This window comes from Periplaneta americana, chromosome 3 (assembly GCF_040183065.1).
Source record: "Periplaneta americana isolate PAMFEO1 chromosome 3, P.americana_PAMFEO1_priV1, whole genome shotgun sequence".
Classification (NCBI taxonomy): domain Eukaryota; kingdom Metazoa; phylum Arthropoda; class Insecta; order Blattodea; family Blattidae; genus Periplaneta; species Periplaneta americana.
The window spans coordinates 111,586,363-111,604,643 of NC_091119.1; the positions used below are offsets into that span (position 1 = coordinate 111,586,363).

Consider the following 18,281-nt stretch of genomic DNA (forward strand, 5'->3'; position numbering starts at 1 on the left):
TCGTGCTTCATTTAATTTAGGATGTTCCCTGTTATTATTATTATTATTATTATTATTATTATTATTATTATTATTATTATTATTATTATTATAAATTATTGTTAGTATTAATTATTAGTATTATTATTATTATTGTTAGTATTAATTATTAGTATTATTATTATTATTATTAATTGTATTTTTTATTAATTGAGTTTATTATTGTCATTATTGAGTGTAATTAGTTACCACTGCCACCGGGTATATACCCATTGCAGTGTGAATAAATACATACATACATATATGTCACAGACATTTGCAATAGAGGAGGATGAACTCTTCTTTTGCTCAACAGGTATATTCATTTGTACTTTTACTGTTCTTCTCTTTTGGATAAGTTGGGAAAAGAGCACGACATCTTTAATTTTCGACATAGAAATTTAGATGAGTTTGATTTAGCTACTTTTGATTTCGGCTTTGGTAACTTTTAGGTAGCAATAGTTGGCGACAAAGTTGATAATGCACTGCACAGTGTGTGTTGCTAACTCAGCGGTTTTCCAGCTAGATCTGGTGTACCTCCGTTTGTGTAGGAGTAAAATTTCTTAAATTTATATTGTTGGTATAGGGATTTAGCATGTTGTTTTTTTTTAAAGCTCTGGAGTGGCAGAATAATCGGTTATACACTTCACTGATCGTGATCACCATAACGAGGGAAGAGAATTATCTAATATAATTATGTTATTTTTCTCTTAAGTTACGTCCCCTAATGACGGAACAGGCCAGGTGGCCTATACCACAGTCTAATATATACAGTCACGAAGCTCAATACTTAGTAAATATGTATCCATAGATAATTGCTAACCACTTGCATCGTTACTATCTCCTCATTACAGACAATGCGAAATAGTACGTGCACTGTCTATTGTTCCTAGCACCCTCACAACTCAAGCTTCGTGACTGTATATACTGGACTGTGCCTATACCACAGTCTCATATATATATATATATATATATATATATATATATATATATATATATATATATATATATTAGACTGTGCCTATACCTTGTGGCTGCTGTTGATCTCTTAAAGTGATCAGCACATGGATTATTATTCATGACCATAGCAAAGTTGTGCTGTAGTCTACGAAAGTGTACAATGCTGCTATTTAAAGGAAACTCCATTATTTTGGTCCACGGTAACATACTAATTCTTAGTCCATTTCTATTATATTTTTGTCCAAGGGGAATATTCGATCCTTAGGAAAAACTTATTTTGTCACAGTAAGTTATTGTATCACTCGACCAAGGCGCGAGCGTAATGTGAACTATCGTGATGCGGTATTACGAACGCAGGAGCAGTAGCGCTACGGCTCCGGGCTGCAGGTCTCCATTGGCCTTGCTCGAGTAATACCTTTTTTTTTTTGTGTTCAGAAAAAATACTAATCTTTAAGGCAAAATAAAAGAAAAAAACCCAAAGGATTGCCTCAAATTGTACATTTAACCTTAACCTAAACGTTAAATGCCGCATGGTGAGATTAAACGAAGTTTTACGAAATATTATTTTCCATTCATAATGGCGATTTCTGTAGTTTTCAAGAGTCGTATTGGCAACACTGAATTAGTTACAACTGCCGCCAACTTGGTAATTTGAAATTTGTATTCGTTTAACATGGCTGTTGTTTCGGAAAATGTGAAAGAAGCACTGTTAAATTTTGCATTGACAGAACTTTCAAAATCTGCAACGAACCATGTTTATACGTTTGTTAAATCTGAGATGGGATCATCTCGCCATCACTTTTTAATGTCGCTGCTTGCAGCAAAGGATAATGCAGAAAATAGTCAAGAGGGCGGCGAACGTGCACAGAAACCTAGCGTGAGCTATGATGTACTTTTAACATGCAGTGACTCGGAGTTTAAAACTTATTTCAGGATGACCAGAAAGACTATGCAAGTACGACAATTGTTTATGTTACTGTGATTAACGTGCTTTACAATGTTACATTGCGCTATATTGCACTAAGAATTTAGGTTATGTTTCATTGTAGCATGTATTATGTGAAATATTTTCACATACGGTACCGGTAATCAAATAGAGTTAAGGCTGGTTCACAATAAACCGGAAACGGAAACGACAACGAGAACGAGAACGGAAATAATGTTAAAATAAACGTATTTAAATGTGAGCATTCACAATAGTTAATTGTGAATTCTTACATTTAAATACATTTATTTTAACAATATTTCCGTTCTCGTTTTGGTTGTCGTTTCCGTTCCCGGTTTATTGTGAACCAGCCTTTATCCTATGATTGCAAATGACCACGTAAGTGGGTGCGGAGCGCTCTGCGCCAGTTTCAAAACTTTGGTGGGGGGGGGGGAGAAGTAGGAAATTACAAATTGGGCAATTCTCCAGAAACACTACACCAATACTATCTCGAAACTTGTATTTTTCTCTGCCGTATCCTTGAATGGTTGGCTACTTTTGACATGCATGAGTGTTGTAAAGATGTGTTTATTTTCAATTCGCAACTAGCCCCTAAGCTTATCCTTGCATCTGTCATTCTGTTTTTAAGACCCGTCACACACTTGAAGAGATCTCGCTAGCGAGAAGGAGGCGAAGAGCCCTCCTCTACATACTTAGCGAGGTCTCGTTATGATCATCTATGCACTGCCTTCATGCAGAGAGTATTTTTCTGATTGTAGTAAAGACTCATTGGGGGGAATAGTAGCCTACAGGTTATGTACGAGTATATTGTAGTTTACAAAAGATGTACGAACGCCAGTATGTTGAATCTGAAACTTCAGATGATGGAGAAATGAAGTTACGTGTACTTATTTTGTTAATTAAAAGAAAATGTAGGCCTAAAATTAAAGCCAGAAAAATCTGGATAAGAAATCACATTGTATCTCACGAAGATAAAGGTAAGTTTCGGGTACTGATTTCGGATTTGAATGATGATACATTTAGGCTTTATTTCAGGTTGAATAGACCTCAGGTTTTGCGATATTCATGATATGATGGAGGATTCTTTGCTATGTTCTGATTAAAATTATGCAAACTATTAAGACATACAGATACAGTTTCAAATAAAATAAAACCCTAGGATAGTTATTTCAGATCATCTGATATTTGTCTCCAGATTTCTTCTTTAAGTTTCTTTTTTTTATATAGTTTTCATCCCGTGTATCATTTAAATAGGCCTACAGGAGACATTGTACAAGTTCGATAAGTTTCTCACTGCAATTATTATCAGCCATCTTTCCTCATTGTCAGTGTCAATAAAAACAATGCAATATATTTAACGCCACCTGTATTACTTCATCTTTTTTTTACATTCAATCGTCAATGAGTATAAATGTCAGACATCTTTGATAAATGTGTCAAGAATAGCTATTTGTTGAGCCAACGATTCCAGTGAGAAACTCTCTCGAGGTTTTCGCCTCGAACGACTGTCTCTTCCAGTGTGTGGACGTCCATTAGAATCCATGTTATCAATCTTTGACTTTTCTAGCTATATATTTCTCACTAGCGAGATCTCTTCAATTGTGTAATGGGCCTAAGTGATGGGATTTGTCGGGTGGTTTTCATGTGTTGTATAATTGAAAAATGGATTATGTTCCTTGAGGTAAATTACATACACAATATTATATCACCAATACTAATTATTCAAGAAAAATATTTAATCAAAGTGACTCATTTATCACTATCCACCCTAGGCTTATCTAATTTCTCATGCGACTTAATGAATTTTAAGTAATTTATATGATATAAATTTACAAAATTACTATGACGAGCTGGAATGATAAATATTTCACCATAAGGATGGGAAATTATCCTACTTTCATGAGCATATTTTAGATGGTGCCCATATTTGCTGTTTTTTTGAGAATATACTGTTTTCCCGGCTGCAAAAGGGTATCTGTAGGATACAGGGGGGAGAGGCATTAATCCTTCCCATTGAAGGCTTTATGGAACCAACCTGGACAAATACCCAATGTCCCATCCCTACCTTCCCGTGGCGCAGCTGTTAGTAAGCATAATTTTACAAGCTGAACTAAAGGGAGGGGCTACTCATCAATTAGCATTGGTCAGCTTGATGAGTTAATGACTGAATTTGGTATAATTTTCCTCTATTCAATACCTAATTTCCTCTTTACCCTTTCCTATGCAGTCCTCTGACTGAACTCTTACTTTCTTCGACCCTGATGGCATTAGAGCATTCGAGGCCTAGAGGTTCATTTCACTTTCCTTCCTCCTCTTTCTACTTTTCTGTTCCTAGTGCTGACCTGCTATGGCACTAAAATCGTCCTCCAGTGGCTTAAGGAGGGAAAGCGGTGAGCAACAAGATCTCCCAGCTAGGTCCAATGGACCCGTCGACCAACAGCAGCTGTGGTCCTCCAGACATTCTGGGGGTTGTGTGTGAATGAAGTAGCCACCAAAACGTTAAAATATGGTGTTCACTTAAGTCGGCTACAACTTGCCATTTTATTGGAGTGCAAGAGGTCAAATGACTTTATTGTCAAACACCTGGCATTAGAAAACAACAACATGTTTTCCCAGGGTCATGTGTCATATTGAGGCACGCACAGTGAATCAGAACATAAATCTAGATGGACAAAAATTAATAATTTCTCTCCTATATTAATATAGACTTTTACGAAACTTTGTACAGGAGTTACAGTTATCTAACGGATTTTACGAAACATTGTACAGGAATTACAGATAGCATATAGGCCTATGTATATATATATATATATATATATATATATAGCAACATAAATTGCACCACTTCCCAGGATTTTGATTTTCAGTTAATAGGCTTAATTATAATAAAAATTACCATTTATGTTCTCTATTGGCAATATGTTATTCATCAATAGGTTAATAATTGGTCTGATATAAAAATTCTGATTTTATAAATTTATTTTTGGAAATTTACTGATATTTATACAAAGATGACATATTTGTGTTTTTTGGAGGATTTGCATATCTCCAATTTAGCACTAAAAACCGTAAAAGAAGGTATATATTAAAAAAAATAGCATAAACAGACGCGTCACTTTTTACTATAGATCACTTATTTCAATTCAATTACTTCACAATACCATAAATAATAAATCATCTCCAAATTTCCAAAACTAAAAGGTGGGAATGTGTCTCAACCCAAAACGTCCCAGGATACCCAAGGAAGAATGCAGTTGCAATTTTTAGACTGTTTACGGGTCACAATTGCTTGGCCAAACACCTCCACAGGATTGGAATATATTCTTCACCACTCTGTCACTTATGTGATCTTCAAGAGGAAATGGATCAAGATTATCTTCAACACTGCCCAGCCATTATCAGCTTGGCGTTTTTGAGTGAAAAATACTGGAGAGCAAGAGAATAAATTAATGATTTTATTGTCAGAAATTCAACATTAGCAAACAACAACAACTTATTTCAATTCTCAGTACTTTGTATGTCCTCCACGTGCTTTGATTACAGCTGAGCACCTCTTGGGCATGGAATGTATTAGTTTTCTTAAATAATCACTTCCCACTCTTGGTACCACATTCGATTTATTGTTTCCTCTAGAGATTACATTGTTTTTTGGCTTATTTTCGGCAATTTTGGTTCCCATAACATGTCAGCAATTTTCTATGGGATTTAAATCCAGGCTATTTCCAGGCCAGTCCAACAAAGTAATATGACATTTCTGAATATAATTCTTCACCTATAGAAGAAAATTACAAATTATTTAATGTTCATTGAATTAAAATGTTCAAAACATGTTAGTTAATTAAACAAGATAGATATTTACATTTTTAGCAGTGTGGCATGGTGCAGAAATATGCAGTTTTGTGTCTGGTGAAAGCTGTATTTGATGAATGGTTTCAGACATTCTTCTAATCTGACAATGTACTGCTCAACATTTACAGTACTACTTATAAACGTTGGTTTTCCAACCTCCTTACTTGTGATGCATTCCCAGACCATTTCACTAACAGGAAATTTCATTTTTGTGTCAATGCAGTCAGGATGGTAGGTTTCACTTCTTTAGCTTCGTACATATTGCTTCCCATCTGATCCATGCAAATTGAATTTTGATTCGTCAGAGAATGGTATGGTTTCTCACTGCTGGATTGTCCAATTGAAGTGCTCTTATGCCCATGCCAATCGTTTTTTCTTCATGTAAGTAGTTAACAGTGGCTTCTTACGAGATCTGTAGGCCTTAAGGCCTAAGTCAAAAAGCCACTTTCGCACTGTTATGACACTAGCACTGACACCCCCGTGCTCTTCCCACGCAAGTTTCAAATCATTAGATCCTGCTCGATGATCACTCAGACACAAACGCTTTAAAATTCGGTCTTGAGCAGGAGTACTGACATGTTTTAGTTCTGTTCCATGTTTTCTTGTAACATCTCCTGTTTGAAGATTCCTTGTAAGAATTCGTGATATAGAAGAACGATTACAGCCCACTTTTCTTGCAATTTCTCGACAAGATAGTCCTTCTCTGTCTAAAGCAACAACACTTTTCTTCCGAGGTGTTAACTGTTTGTATGATGCCATAGTCACAGTCTTCACAAGCAGAGCACGCTGACTGCTCTGTCTGATAACTGTTCCTCTTATAGATAAATTGGTGTTGTCATAAGATGACGCATTATATGCAATAATATTACACAATATGATGCAGTCAAACACTGTGCATACTAAATATAAATGAAACTGGTAATTATATCAAGTTTCGTTGCTATAATCTACAAGATAAGTAAATTTTGGAGGGTGGTGCAATTTATGATGCTGCTACCGGTACTGTATATATGATGGAACATCCTGGAACAGTGTTCTTGCAACTTTTTGTTGTATTTTTAACTATGGAACTGAACAATGTTTATGTTTTAACTTAATTTTTCTTTGAACTCGCTTAGACCTCGAAAGCCATGAAGTTGAATGAGAGAAAGGTTAAAAACGACAATTTCCTGTACACTGGATAGTAATTATCTCTCTGTCTGTTTTAATAATATCCTGCACAGAGTTCCACCACCTTTTTCGCCAGAAGAAAAGCACTATATCGCTTATAATATATAGGCCTATATATATTTTTCCTCTGATTGAGGTTCTGGCTGATATGTATAGTTTCCCAGTTTCATTGAAAGGTAAAGTTCTATAGCACAGTTCATGCGATATCGACGTAGCCAGGAAGACAACTGGTCATGCATATGTAGGCCTATTTTTATCCTGCTCCAAGTACACACCAGTGCAGAATGTTATCAGTTGACTGTCTATTTCTGGTATAGGTCTCTGTTTACATCCTTGATTGTTACCTTTTATGAAAGTTTGAAATATACCTTGTAACACGAAAGTCATTTGCCAAAGTGGGGGAACAATATTAATTTTGAAATGACAAATGTAGACCAACGGCAAAGACAGCAAGCAACTTTGTAAGGACCACGACAAAGACAACGAGGACCACAACAAGGACAAAGATCAGGACCATAATAACATATTACAAGGAACATAACAAATACCATGACAAGGATTATGCTAAATGCCACGACATGGACCATGATAGGAATACAAAGACCAGAACCACGAAAAGGATTATTAGAAAGACAACAAGGACAACAATAAGGACCACGACAAAGATATCAAGGACCTTCATAAGGACCATGAAAAGGACAAAGATATGAATGACAAGAACCACAATAAGGATCACGACATGAACCATGGTAAAGAAAACGATAAGGATCACAACATGGACCACGACAAGAAGCATGATAAGGACTACGACGGAGACCGTGGTAAGGATCACAAGATACACGACAAGCTTCAAAATAAGAATCGCAATATGGACCACAATAAGGTTCACGACAAGTACAATGATAAGGATCACAACTTGGATCACGATAAGGATCACGACGTGAACCACGACAAGGATCACGATAATGACTCCGACATGGGCCACAATAAGGATCATAAATATGGACCACGATTTACACCACGACAAAGATAAGGATCACGACGTGAACAATGACAAACAAAACAAGGATCACAGTAGGAACCATGACTTGGATCATGATAAAGTCTTCGAAATTTACCAAGATAAGGACCATGACAAAAACTAGAAATACCACTATAAAGACCATGACAAGGACAACAAATGGAACGATAAAGAACATTGCAATGGCAACAAGCATTATGGTAAGGACTATGGAGAAAACAACAAGGATCACTCTAACGGGTGCGATAAAGTCAAAGGCCATGATAAGGATCACGACATGGACCATGATAAGCACCACAATGATCACGATAAGAACTACGCAATGGAGAATGATAGGTATCACGATAAGGATGTCAAGAACCACAAAAGGACCATGACAAGAACCAAGAAAGAACCATGAGAGGATCACGAAAGGATCGCAATAAGAATTGCGTCAAAGATAACAAGGACAAAGCAAAGACAAGGACCACGATAATGATGATATGGGCCACGAAAAGCACTTTAATAGGGATCACTATAAGGACCACGACAATGATCATAAGAAGGACTGTGAGGGAGATTACAATGACCACAATTGCGATAAGAACTATGAGAATGACAAGGACAATGATGAAGATCATGACATGGCCACAATGAGCACCACAAGAATGATCATGGAAGGTACCACGATAAAGATCACAAGGAACAGGATTACTATAAGTGCTATGAGATTGACAGGGACCACTATAGGACCATGACAATAACGAAAACAGAGACCACAATAAAGATCCCAACATGGACCACGACAAGAATCCCAAGAATGATCACGATATGGACCACGACACGGGCCACGATAAGGACCACGACAAGAACCATGATAGGGACCAAGACCACAATAAGAACATTGACAAAGACAACAAATACCTAATAATGACCATAACAAGAGCAGCAAGGAAGATGATAAGGTCTATTACAATGTCAACAAGGACCACTATAAATACAACAAAGATCACGATAAGGGACATGTCGAAGACAACAGGGACCACTACAGAAACAATAAGGATCACGATAAGGACCTTGACAAGGAAAACAAGGACAATGTAAGAAACGCGACATGGACAAAAACAAGGGTCACAATAATAATTACGAAATGGACCATGATAAGGACAAAGGTCTCGATAAGGGTCATGGTATGAACCACAATAAGGAGCAAGACCACTATAACAAAGACAACAAATACCACGATAAGGATGATGATAAAGACAATAAGAATGATAAGGGCCATTGCAGTAACAAGGATCATGATAAGGATCACAACAAAGACAACAAGAACCATGATAAGAAACATGACAAAGACAACAGCGACCATGATAAGGACTGTGGCAAAGACAAGGATCATTATAAGATCCATGACAATGATCATGATAAGGATCACAACATTATAAGATCCATGACAACGATCACAATAAGGGTCACAAGTACCAAGAGACAGATCATGACAAGGACCGTGATTTACATCATGATACTCAGACCTATTGTGATTTTTTTTGTCTTTGTCAAGGCCCTTATGCTGATCCTTGTTATCTTTGTCACGGTCCTTACTGTGATCTTTGTCTTTATCATGGTCTTTATCGCGATGATGTTGTCTTTATTGTGGTCCTTATTTTCTTTGTCAGGGTCGTTATTGTGGTCTTGTTCATTATCATAATCCTTATCGTGGTTCATTTCATGGTCCTTATCATGATTTTTGTTGTGGTGCTTGTTGCAGTTCATGTTATGATCCTTGTCGTCGTCCTCATCTTTGTCCTTGTCGTGGTCCTTATTGTTTTTATCATGCTCCTACAATTGTCATTTAAAATAATAATGTTTTTCCCCTTTGGCAAGTGACTATTGTTTTACATGGTAGATGTCGTCTCAAAGCGGAGTCTTAAGATACTGTATGGCAGCCTGACCGATCACAGATTTACCCAGGATATTTTCCATTAGCGTCACGTAACTAATTTTGACGTGAGCTATACTACAGCAGAGGAGGCAAGACCTGTCCTGTGACATCATGTGCCATGGCTGTATCACCAATGAGTATAAAGGGGAAAGATAGATAAACTTTCGTGTCAGTAGATTCATATAACAACTCTCTTTCTGATAGCTCCTTCTTTTCCCTGTGACACAGCTCATATGTCATATCTCGCCTCAACATATAAGTACCTACCTACAAAAAAAATTTGTACAATTGTAATCTTACAAAATTGTTACTTATTTCACATCTAAAGCTTCAATGCTAATGTAATATCTATAGAATACAATAAATGAAATGAAATGAAAAAAATTTGATTTGAAAGCCTTCTCGAGGATGGGAAGTCAGCATCTCACTCGCATGTTTCCTCTCTCGGAACGTCTTCCTAAATGATCCAGGCTATAATATTCTTTGTCAGTATTTTGAATGGGAACCTGCCTGTGGTGAGACTAAAGAGCTGGATATATGTTTGTCTCTCCATCTTGTCTTGTGGCTGATATGGTTAATATTTGAATGTAGTTATTTAAAATCAACTTCTTAATGCTTGTTGTCAAAGTGTTTCACATTTTCAATTTCATTGTAATTGTTAGTTTTTAATATATATGCATTTATACTGTGTATATATGTATGTATATATATATATATATGCTATGTGTAAAATATAAATGGTATAAATGCATTCATTTGATTAATGTTTATAATATTATAATTTGTAATTTTGTATTGTCTGTGATGATTAACGCTTAATCTCAGGACTCTATAAAACTCTATTTCAACGTCATTCAGATAAAAAAAAAAATGGTAGGTATAGACTAAGAATCGAACTCGCTTTCTTCTACACAATACACAGAAGACTAGCATCTAAGCTATTGAGATGACACGAAAGCTTTGATTTCTGTGTGGAGTGTCGATCTAGTCATGAAGGTTCAAATGTCGATTTAACTACACGATTTATGTATATATTTATCTATTATTTACGTCATATTACCATATTTTTTGTAGTTTTTGAAATGAATTTTGGAACGATGCTAGCAACAAACCAAATGGCCTGAATTTAAGTAATTCAAATATTCTTTATATTGTGTATCAGTGCTCTAGTCTCCGATCATGCACAGTGTCTTACATCTGAAACTTAAGAATATTCCATCGTCTCATTCCTTTTTTGGGGAACTGTACATCTATTATCAGGCAGTACATCTCACTTTACAATATGTATCAGAGGAAGAACAATTGTTTGTATGCATCTGAAGTCTGACTAGTATAATATGTAGCTAGTCGGTGATGTAAGCAATGAAAGTGGAAAGGAATTGGCCACCCTACTTCATTATCCTTGGCCTAGTTGCCTCATAAGTGGTGCCTTTTTGGTATCACTTGTGAGGTACAGACCTGTCTTCGGACAGTTGACTAAACAACAACACATATATTAAATGTAAGAGAAACTATCCGTTTATATGGAATGATTTTAGACAAACTTCTTTCGTAAGAGATTTTTATGAAACTTTCCACAGGTATCACAGATAGTATATATATTTTTGTGTACAAGCACTCATTACTTTTGTGTAAGAGGAATTACCGCTTTATAGTGGTGTATTTAGTCAAAATAAAATTAAATATTTCTCTCCTATCTAATAGATTTTTTATGAAAGCTTGTACAGAAGTTACAGGAAGCAGATATTTTTGTTTACAGTAGTCGTATGCTGCCTGTAACTTCTGTACAAATTTTCATAAAAAATCTGTTCTGTAAGAACAGATTGTCTAAATGCAGCCTCTTAAAGGGGTAGTTCGTCCATACAATTGTAATCGGAATTTGTGCAAAATAAATATGCTACCTGTTAATGCTGTCTCTTAAAAGGGTAGTTCCTTTATACAAACGTAATCGGAGTTTGTACACAAAAAAATATGCTGTCTGTAATAGTTTCATTAAAGGTTACTTTATTAAATACAGCTGTTGAAAGCTACATTTGAATAAATACAACAAACACAAGATAATTTTACAAAAAAAAAATTATAATCTGTTTCGTAAGAAACTTATACCTGTCGAAGAAACTAAACACAAAGAGGATATATTCCTGGCAGCATATTGTGGGGAAAATATATACAAACAGACACTGCATTCCCCGTTCTGAAAAACACTCTACAACATAAGTTCTGTGGTAGTTACTCTGGCATCTACATTTCGGTAACAGTATTGTCAAACATCCATTACTTAAAGTTATTTATTAGAAATATAATTTATGGTGATCACTTTCACGTGTTAATTGCGAACTAAGTTTATAAATACCTGGTTGACTAGTTTCAGCTTAGGAGGAGCCATCTTCGGTATTAAAGTGCTCTTAAACTGTAAGCATGACAGAAACGTTACACAAACTATTTTCTGGAACTGAGAACTCTGTTGTAAAGGTATATGGAAAATGTGTTCTAAATATATTTAAAAGACAATGAGATAAAAAAATCATGTAAAATACGAGGCGCATCCAGAAAGTAAGTTTCCCGATTTTTTCCCCTTGAAAGTAAACGTAATTAGCCGTGTCAATTGTGCATGCGTAACAGATCTATGACGTATCAATCATATGCCAGCCGGACAGGTCCTGCCTGGTGCCAGTAGCGTGGCAGCAGTAGTCCGAAATGGAAGCTCTTATTCCTTCTCCCGCCGCCTGCGAGGTTCGGTCGGTGATAAAGTTCTTTAATGCACAAAGCATTGCACTAATTGAAATTCATCGGCAGCTCTGTCAGGTCTATGGGCCGAACATCATGAGTAAGCAGATGGTGTGTCGCTGGTGTAGGCAGTTTTCCGGAGGTCGTCAAAGTGTCCATGATGAAGAGCGCAGTGGGCGACCGTCCCTCATCAATGATGATCGTGTTGAGCTGGTGCGGCAGTGCATCATGGAGAACCGTCGCTTCATGATTACGGAGCTGAGCAGCCATTTTCCGCAGATATCGCGATCCTTGTTGCATAAGATTGTCACTAAGCACCTGCTGTTCAAAAAAGTGTGTACCAGGTGGGTGCTGAAAAACCTGACACCCGAACACAAAATGCAACATTTAGGAGCAGCACTGACATTTCTGCAACGGTATCACGATGACGGCGAAGAGTTCCTCGACAGGATCGTCACGGGCGATGAGACTTGGATTTCGCACTTCACCCCGGAAACCAAGCAGCAGCAGCAGCAGTCAATGCATTGGCGGCATAGTGGATCTCCGGTCAGGACGAAATTCAAACAGATGCTGTCGGTACGGAAAGTGATGTGCATGGTGTTCTGGGACAGGAAGGGCATTCTGCTCATTGACTTCCTTCCAAGAGGTGAAACAGTGAACGCTGACCGTTACTGTGAAACACTGCGAAAATTGCGACGTGCCATTCAAAACAAGAGGCGTGGAATGCTTACTGCAGGTGTTGTGCTCCTCCATGACAATGCTCGTCCACATACGGTTCGGCACACAGCAGCTGTTTTGACGGAATTTGGCTGGGAGTTGTTTGATCATCCACCCTACAGTCCTGATCTTGCTCCCAGCGATTTTCACGTTTTCTTGCACCTCAAGAAATTCCTGTCCTCCGGTGAGCATTTTGGCAACGACAAAGAGCTGAAGACGTCTGTCACACGCTGGTTCCATTCACAGGCGGCAGAGTTCTACGACAGAGGGATACAAAAGTTGATCCCATGATACGACAAGTGTCTCAATTCTGATGGTGGCTATGTGAAAAATAGCTGAAACATTGCTGTACCTGTTGCCAATAAATGTTTACCTGAAAATGTGTGTTCTTTTTTTTTTTTTTACAAAATAGGGAAACTTACTTTCTGGATGCGCCTCGTAATTAGCCTATTGCTGCGAAATCTAAGTAAAAAGGGACAAAATGGTAGAGGACTTCTCTATCCATAGAATGCTAAGAATTCTTCCCTTAAAAGGACTGTCATTGAACACTTTCCACCCTGTATACACCATTGATCATCAGATCTTCGGAACCATCACTATAGATTTACTGATTTTCATTTTATCAATGATTGTAGGAAAATGAGAAGTCGTAAGGAAACAGATTATCTGTTCACTAAAAAATTCTCTTTGGGCACTCAGATTTATTAGCTATGAATGATGTAAAAAGTTAGCAGTAAGAATCTCTTCTACGAGATGCATAATTTATCACTATTCTTTATTAATGATGGCATGTAAGACTTTATAGTGGGACTACATTGGAGATGATAATGAAAATTTTAAATCTGATGGTTTGCCCTTTAAGCCTTTTTTTGTATTGACATAATTATCACTCATCTCTTATCCTGATGAACTAATTGCTGCTCAAATAGCCACAATTTATATAGTCATTATTTGTATTACATAATCACATGAAAACTGTGCAATTCAAAAGGCATTAGGATTTAAAAATAAATTTGGTCTAGAAATAAACAACACAAAACTATTTTACTGGTATCAAACAGTCATCGGTCACATACAATACAGTATAGAACTTAGCACGAGCCATGAGTGACTGGAAGTAATTGACAGAGTTGTCAATGCATAGTGAATAATAAAAAGAGGAGTTCACAGATGTAACAAAGCTGGGGAATCATGAACCACACAGAATATTAATAATTTCTTCAGCCAATAATAAATATTTTAAAATTGTACGCATACATCAGCTGAAAGTGGAGCAAATAGTGTTGTGTTAATGTAGATTACATCAATGAAGTTTTCAGGAATTATATTCGTCAACACTTGTTTCTTTTTCGGTATCAGTGTTACAGTAAAGCAAATGTGACATTGGCATTGTTTTGGAGTCAGTATTATCATAGGCATTAAAGGTCAGACAAATTATGACTTATATTGGATAAGCTGGTGGCTAATGAGTGAGCAATATGGGTGCAGCTGTTGAAGCTGTAAGCAAGACGGCAGAGAAAGCAAAAATTTGATTAAGCAGAAAATTTTCCTTCTTGCATCACTAATTGGAGACCAATGAGTTTAATTGTTTCTGCAGTACTCCGTACTTTATTCACTAGACTTACAAAGGACGAACTTATTTGTGTAGGTTTTTTTTTGATAGAGGGAATCTATGGTGGAAGTTTCAAATGTAGCCTGCATGCTAGACGAAGAAATGAGGTGATGTGTTACTTATGAATGTGATTCATTAAGCCTCAGAAAATACTAACTAGTTTGATATCATCAGTCACGTGTATACATTACTACCAAACAGAATTGAAGGGTACATGGGAATAACGATCAAGGTCCATTTTAGAAAGTTTCGAGAAAAACGAATTTTAAAGTTTAAGCACTGAATACTTTGTTATGTGTGTATTTAATAGAAATTGACATAGTGGAATGTCAAGAACGATGATTTCTTATATTACTAGCTAGACCACATGATAGTACTTCCTTTCCACTAAAAGATAGCATTATTAACTCAATTTCGATTTTTGATGGACCTTGATCATTTTTCCCATGTACCCTTCAATTGTGAATTTTCTTCTGAGAATGATCAGAATTTCAGAACAATTTAATTAAGTCCGATTTTTAGATGTAAAAGAGATAAGATGTAGGGAGCCCATTTAATTTGTGTCTGTTTTCTGTTGTATTTTGCATCTGAAGTTTTCTCCTGTGTTGTTTTCAGAGTTTGACCCGCATCATAGGGAAAAGGCTTACAGCATCACCTGATACAGTTCATCCATTGGTTCCTGTGGAGAAGAAAGTTCTTCTGACAGCTTGGCTAATGGGTAACAACCAGTCATACATGGCTGCTGCCAAACTGTTCGAGATCAGCAAGGGGACTGTGTACCGTGTCTTCCACCAGATCTGCAGTGAACTCACAATCCTTGCTGGCAAGTATGTACAATGGCCAGACCCAGATGAGTGCGATGAGATATCAACGTCATTTGAGAACCAATATGGGTTTCCGGGCGTGATTGGGGTGATAGGTGCCTGTCATGTGGAAATCCGGGAACCAGAGTCGAGAGAAGAGGCAGTACGGTTCAAGAACGAGCAGACTGGACAGTACACTGTAATCCTGCAAGCTGTGTGTGACCACAAGCTGAAGTTCCGAGATGTTTGTGCGGGGTTCCCAGGGCAGACTAGCAAATCTCGGGTGCTGGTTGGCAGCCCATTGTACACCCGCTTGTCAAGCCGCACAGATCCGCTGATTGAGCCGCACAAACATATTCTGGGCAGTTCTGACTACCCGCAGTTGTCGACATTGTTGACGCCATACAGTGAGAGTGCCAGTGGCCGCCCACTCACCAAGCAGGAGCTCAAGTTCAACATTTTGCACCGCTCTGCACGCTCTGTTGTTGAGCAGGCATTTGAAATACTCAAGAAGCGGTTTCAGAGGTTGCGGTTCATTGATGTATCCCGCACAGAGCTGGCCAGCAAGGTGGTTGTGGCAGCATGTGTACTGCATAACTTTGCTCTCATGCATGGTGACGAGTTTGATGTTGGTGACAAGACACCTTGAGCAGGTAAGATTTCGACCAGAGATCCGTTTCTGCAAATTAACCAAGTAGCTAGTGACTGAGATTCAGATCTCTCTAGTTTACTTACTAATGGCTTGTAAGGAACCTGGAGGTTCATTATCGCTCTCACATAAGCCCGCCATCGGTCCCTACCCCGAGCAAGATTAATCCAGTCTCTACCATCATATCCCACCTCCCTCAAATCCATTTTTATATTATCCTCCCATCTACGTCTCAGTCTCCCCAAAGGTCTTTTTCCCTCCGGTTTCCTAACACTATATGCAGTGGCGGCTCCTGCATATTTTTTAAGAGGAGGAAAGAAGTTAACAGCGCAAAATTACACCTTCTTGAGAGAAACATGCTACAAATTAGCCTACATGCATACATGTAAGACCAGGTAGTGATGGGATTGTCCTTCCTCCCTTTTGTGTAGCAATAATCTGTTTTTGTAAACTGAGTTTCCTAAATTGTCAAAAATATAATATGTTTTTACTTCCATTCATTGATGAATAATTGCACAAATTAACAATTACAAGGAAATTCACAACCTCACAGCATTTTTCACGCACACTACAGCATCACACGTGTTGGAAGAGACCAGCTACTAACACATAACCGGAACCGTTTTATGGAAATGAGAATGAGAAATAATCTGTTAGAAAAGCGAGAAAACTGCACCCACCCACGTGGTCTGTGTTGTCACATGTACATTTTACAAGTTCAGTATCACATGCTTTTGAAGAATGTCAGTTCTTGCAAAGTCATACTACCATTATTGTTCAAAGCTGCCAGTGGCCAATTAATTTTTTATGTTAAAAATAATGTAGTTTGCACTACTTTCAATTTCAAAGATATTTGTGGAAAACTGACAACTTGGCTGTTGTCCTGTCTAGTAGACAATGAATGGAAGTGAATTTCAGGGGCCAAAAAGATCTGTGTTACTAATGTAGAACTACTTCCTCTTTGTTTTATATAAATCCAACTTCAACTTTCAGATATCCTCGAAAGTCTCATACCATGAATAGTAGCTTTTATAAAGTTCAATGAATAATATATTTTGATCTATAATTAAAAAAAAAAAAAATTATATGGTGTCTTTCATAGCTTTGCGTTAAAACTGTTTTTATTGTGTCTCCTCCTAGATGTGTTATAGTCTGGTTGAATGCAGCATCGTTAGATGGCAGCGGTAGCGAGCTTGCTGCAGGACCAGTCGGTTTCTATTTCCCGCCCATGCTCTGATTCAGAGGAGGATCTCCTCCCTCTCCATTCATTTACTTGCTTTAAAACTCTGCTTCTTTCTTTGGCTGCTAGTGCGCTGTTGTCTATGTGTATTAACTGCAGTAAAGGATTAATGGATTGACATTCCTCCACACAAACAATCTCGCATCCTTCTCACAGTTTTCTAGTAGCACATGAGTGCGCGTCTTTAAAAACTCGATCAACCGAGGTTTTCTTATAGCTGTGGACTTAAAAATTATCGGATCTTCCTCGAATTTCAAAGCATATATTTCATTTGGTATTTACATTCAAAAGAAGAAAAATGTGAGAAGGACGTTCCTCCCTTCCCTCCCCTGAGGAACCGCCACTGACTATATGCATTTCTGGATTCACCCGTATGTGCTACATGTCCTGCCCATCTCAAACATCTGGATTTAATATTCCTAATTATGTCAGGTGAAGAATACAATGCGTGCAGTTTGTGTTGTATAACTTTCTTCAGTCTTCTGTAACTTCATTCCTCTTAGCTCCAAATATTTTCCTAAGCATCTTATTTTCGAACACCCCTACTTAAGTTCTGTTCCTCTCTCAAAGAGAGAGTCCAAGTTTCACAACCATATAGAACAACTGGTAATATAACTGTTTTATAAATTCTAACTTTCAGCTTTTTTG

At 37.4% G+C, this 18,281-nt stretch overlaps 1 protein-coding gene across 2 annotated transcripts in view; it reads left to right on the forward strand.

Moving 5' to 3' along the window:
* The first annotated feature begins 1,617 nt into the window (after positions 1-1,617).
* The window catches only part of LOC138696392 (uncharacterized), a 41,612-nt gene continuing 24,948 nt past the window's right edge, over positions 1,618-18,281 (forward strand). For both annotated transcript variants that reach the window (XM_069821293.1, XM_069821292.1), the window contains exons 1-2: positions 1,618-1,933; positions 15,557-16,397. In XM_069821293.1, the coding sequence (XP_069677394.1) occupies positions 1,652-1,933; positions 15,557-16,393 (1,119 nt within the window). In that variant the 5' untranslated portion in view covers positions 1,618-1,651 and the 3' untranslated portion in view covers positions 16,394-16,397. The remainder of the gene's footprint in view (positions 1,934-15,556; positions 16,398-18,281) is intronic.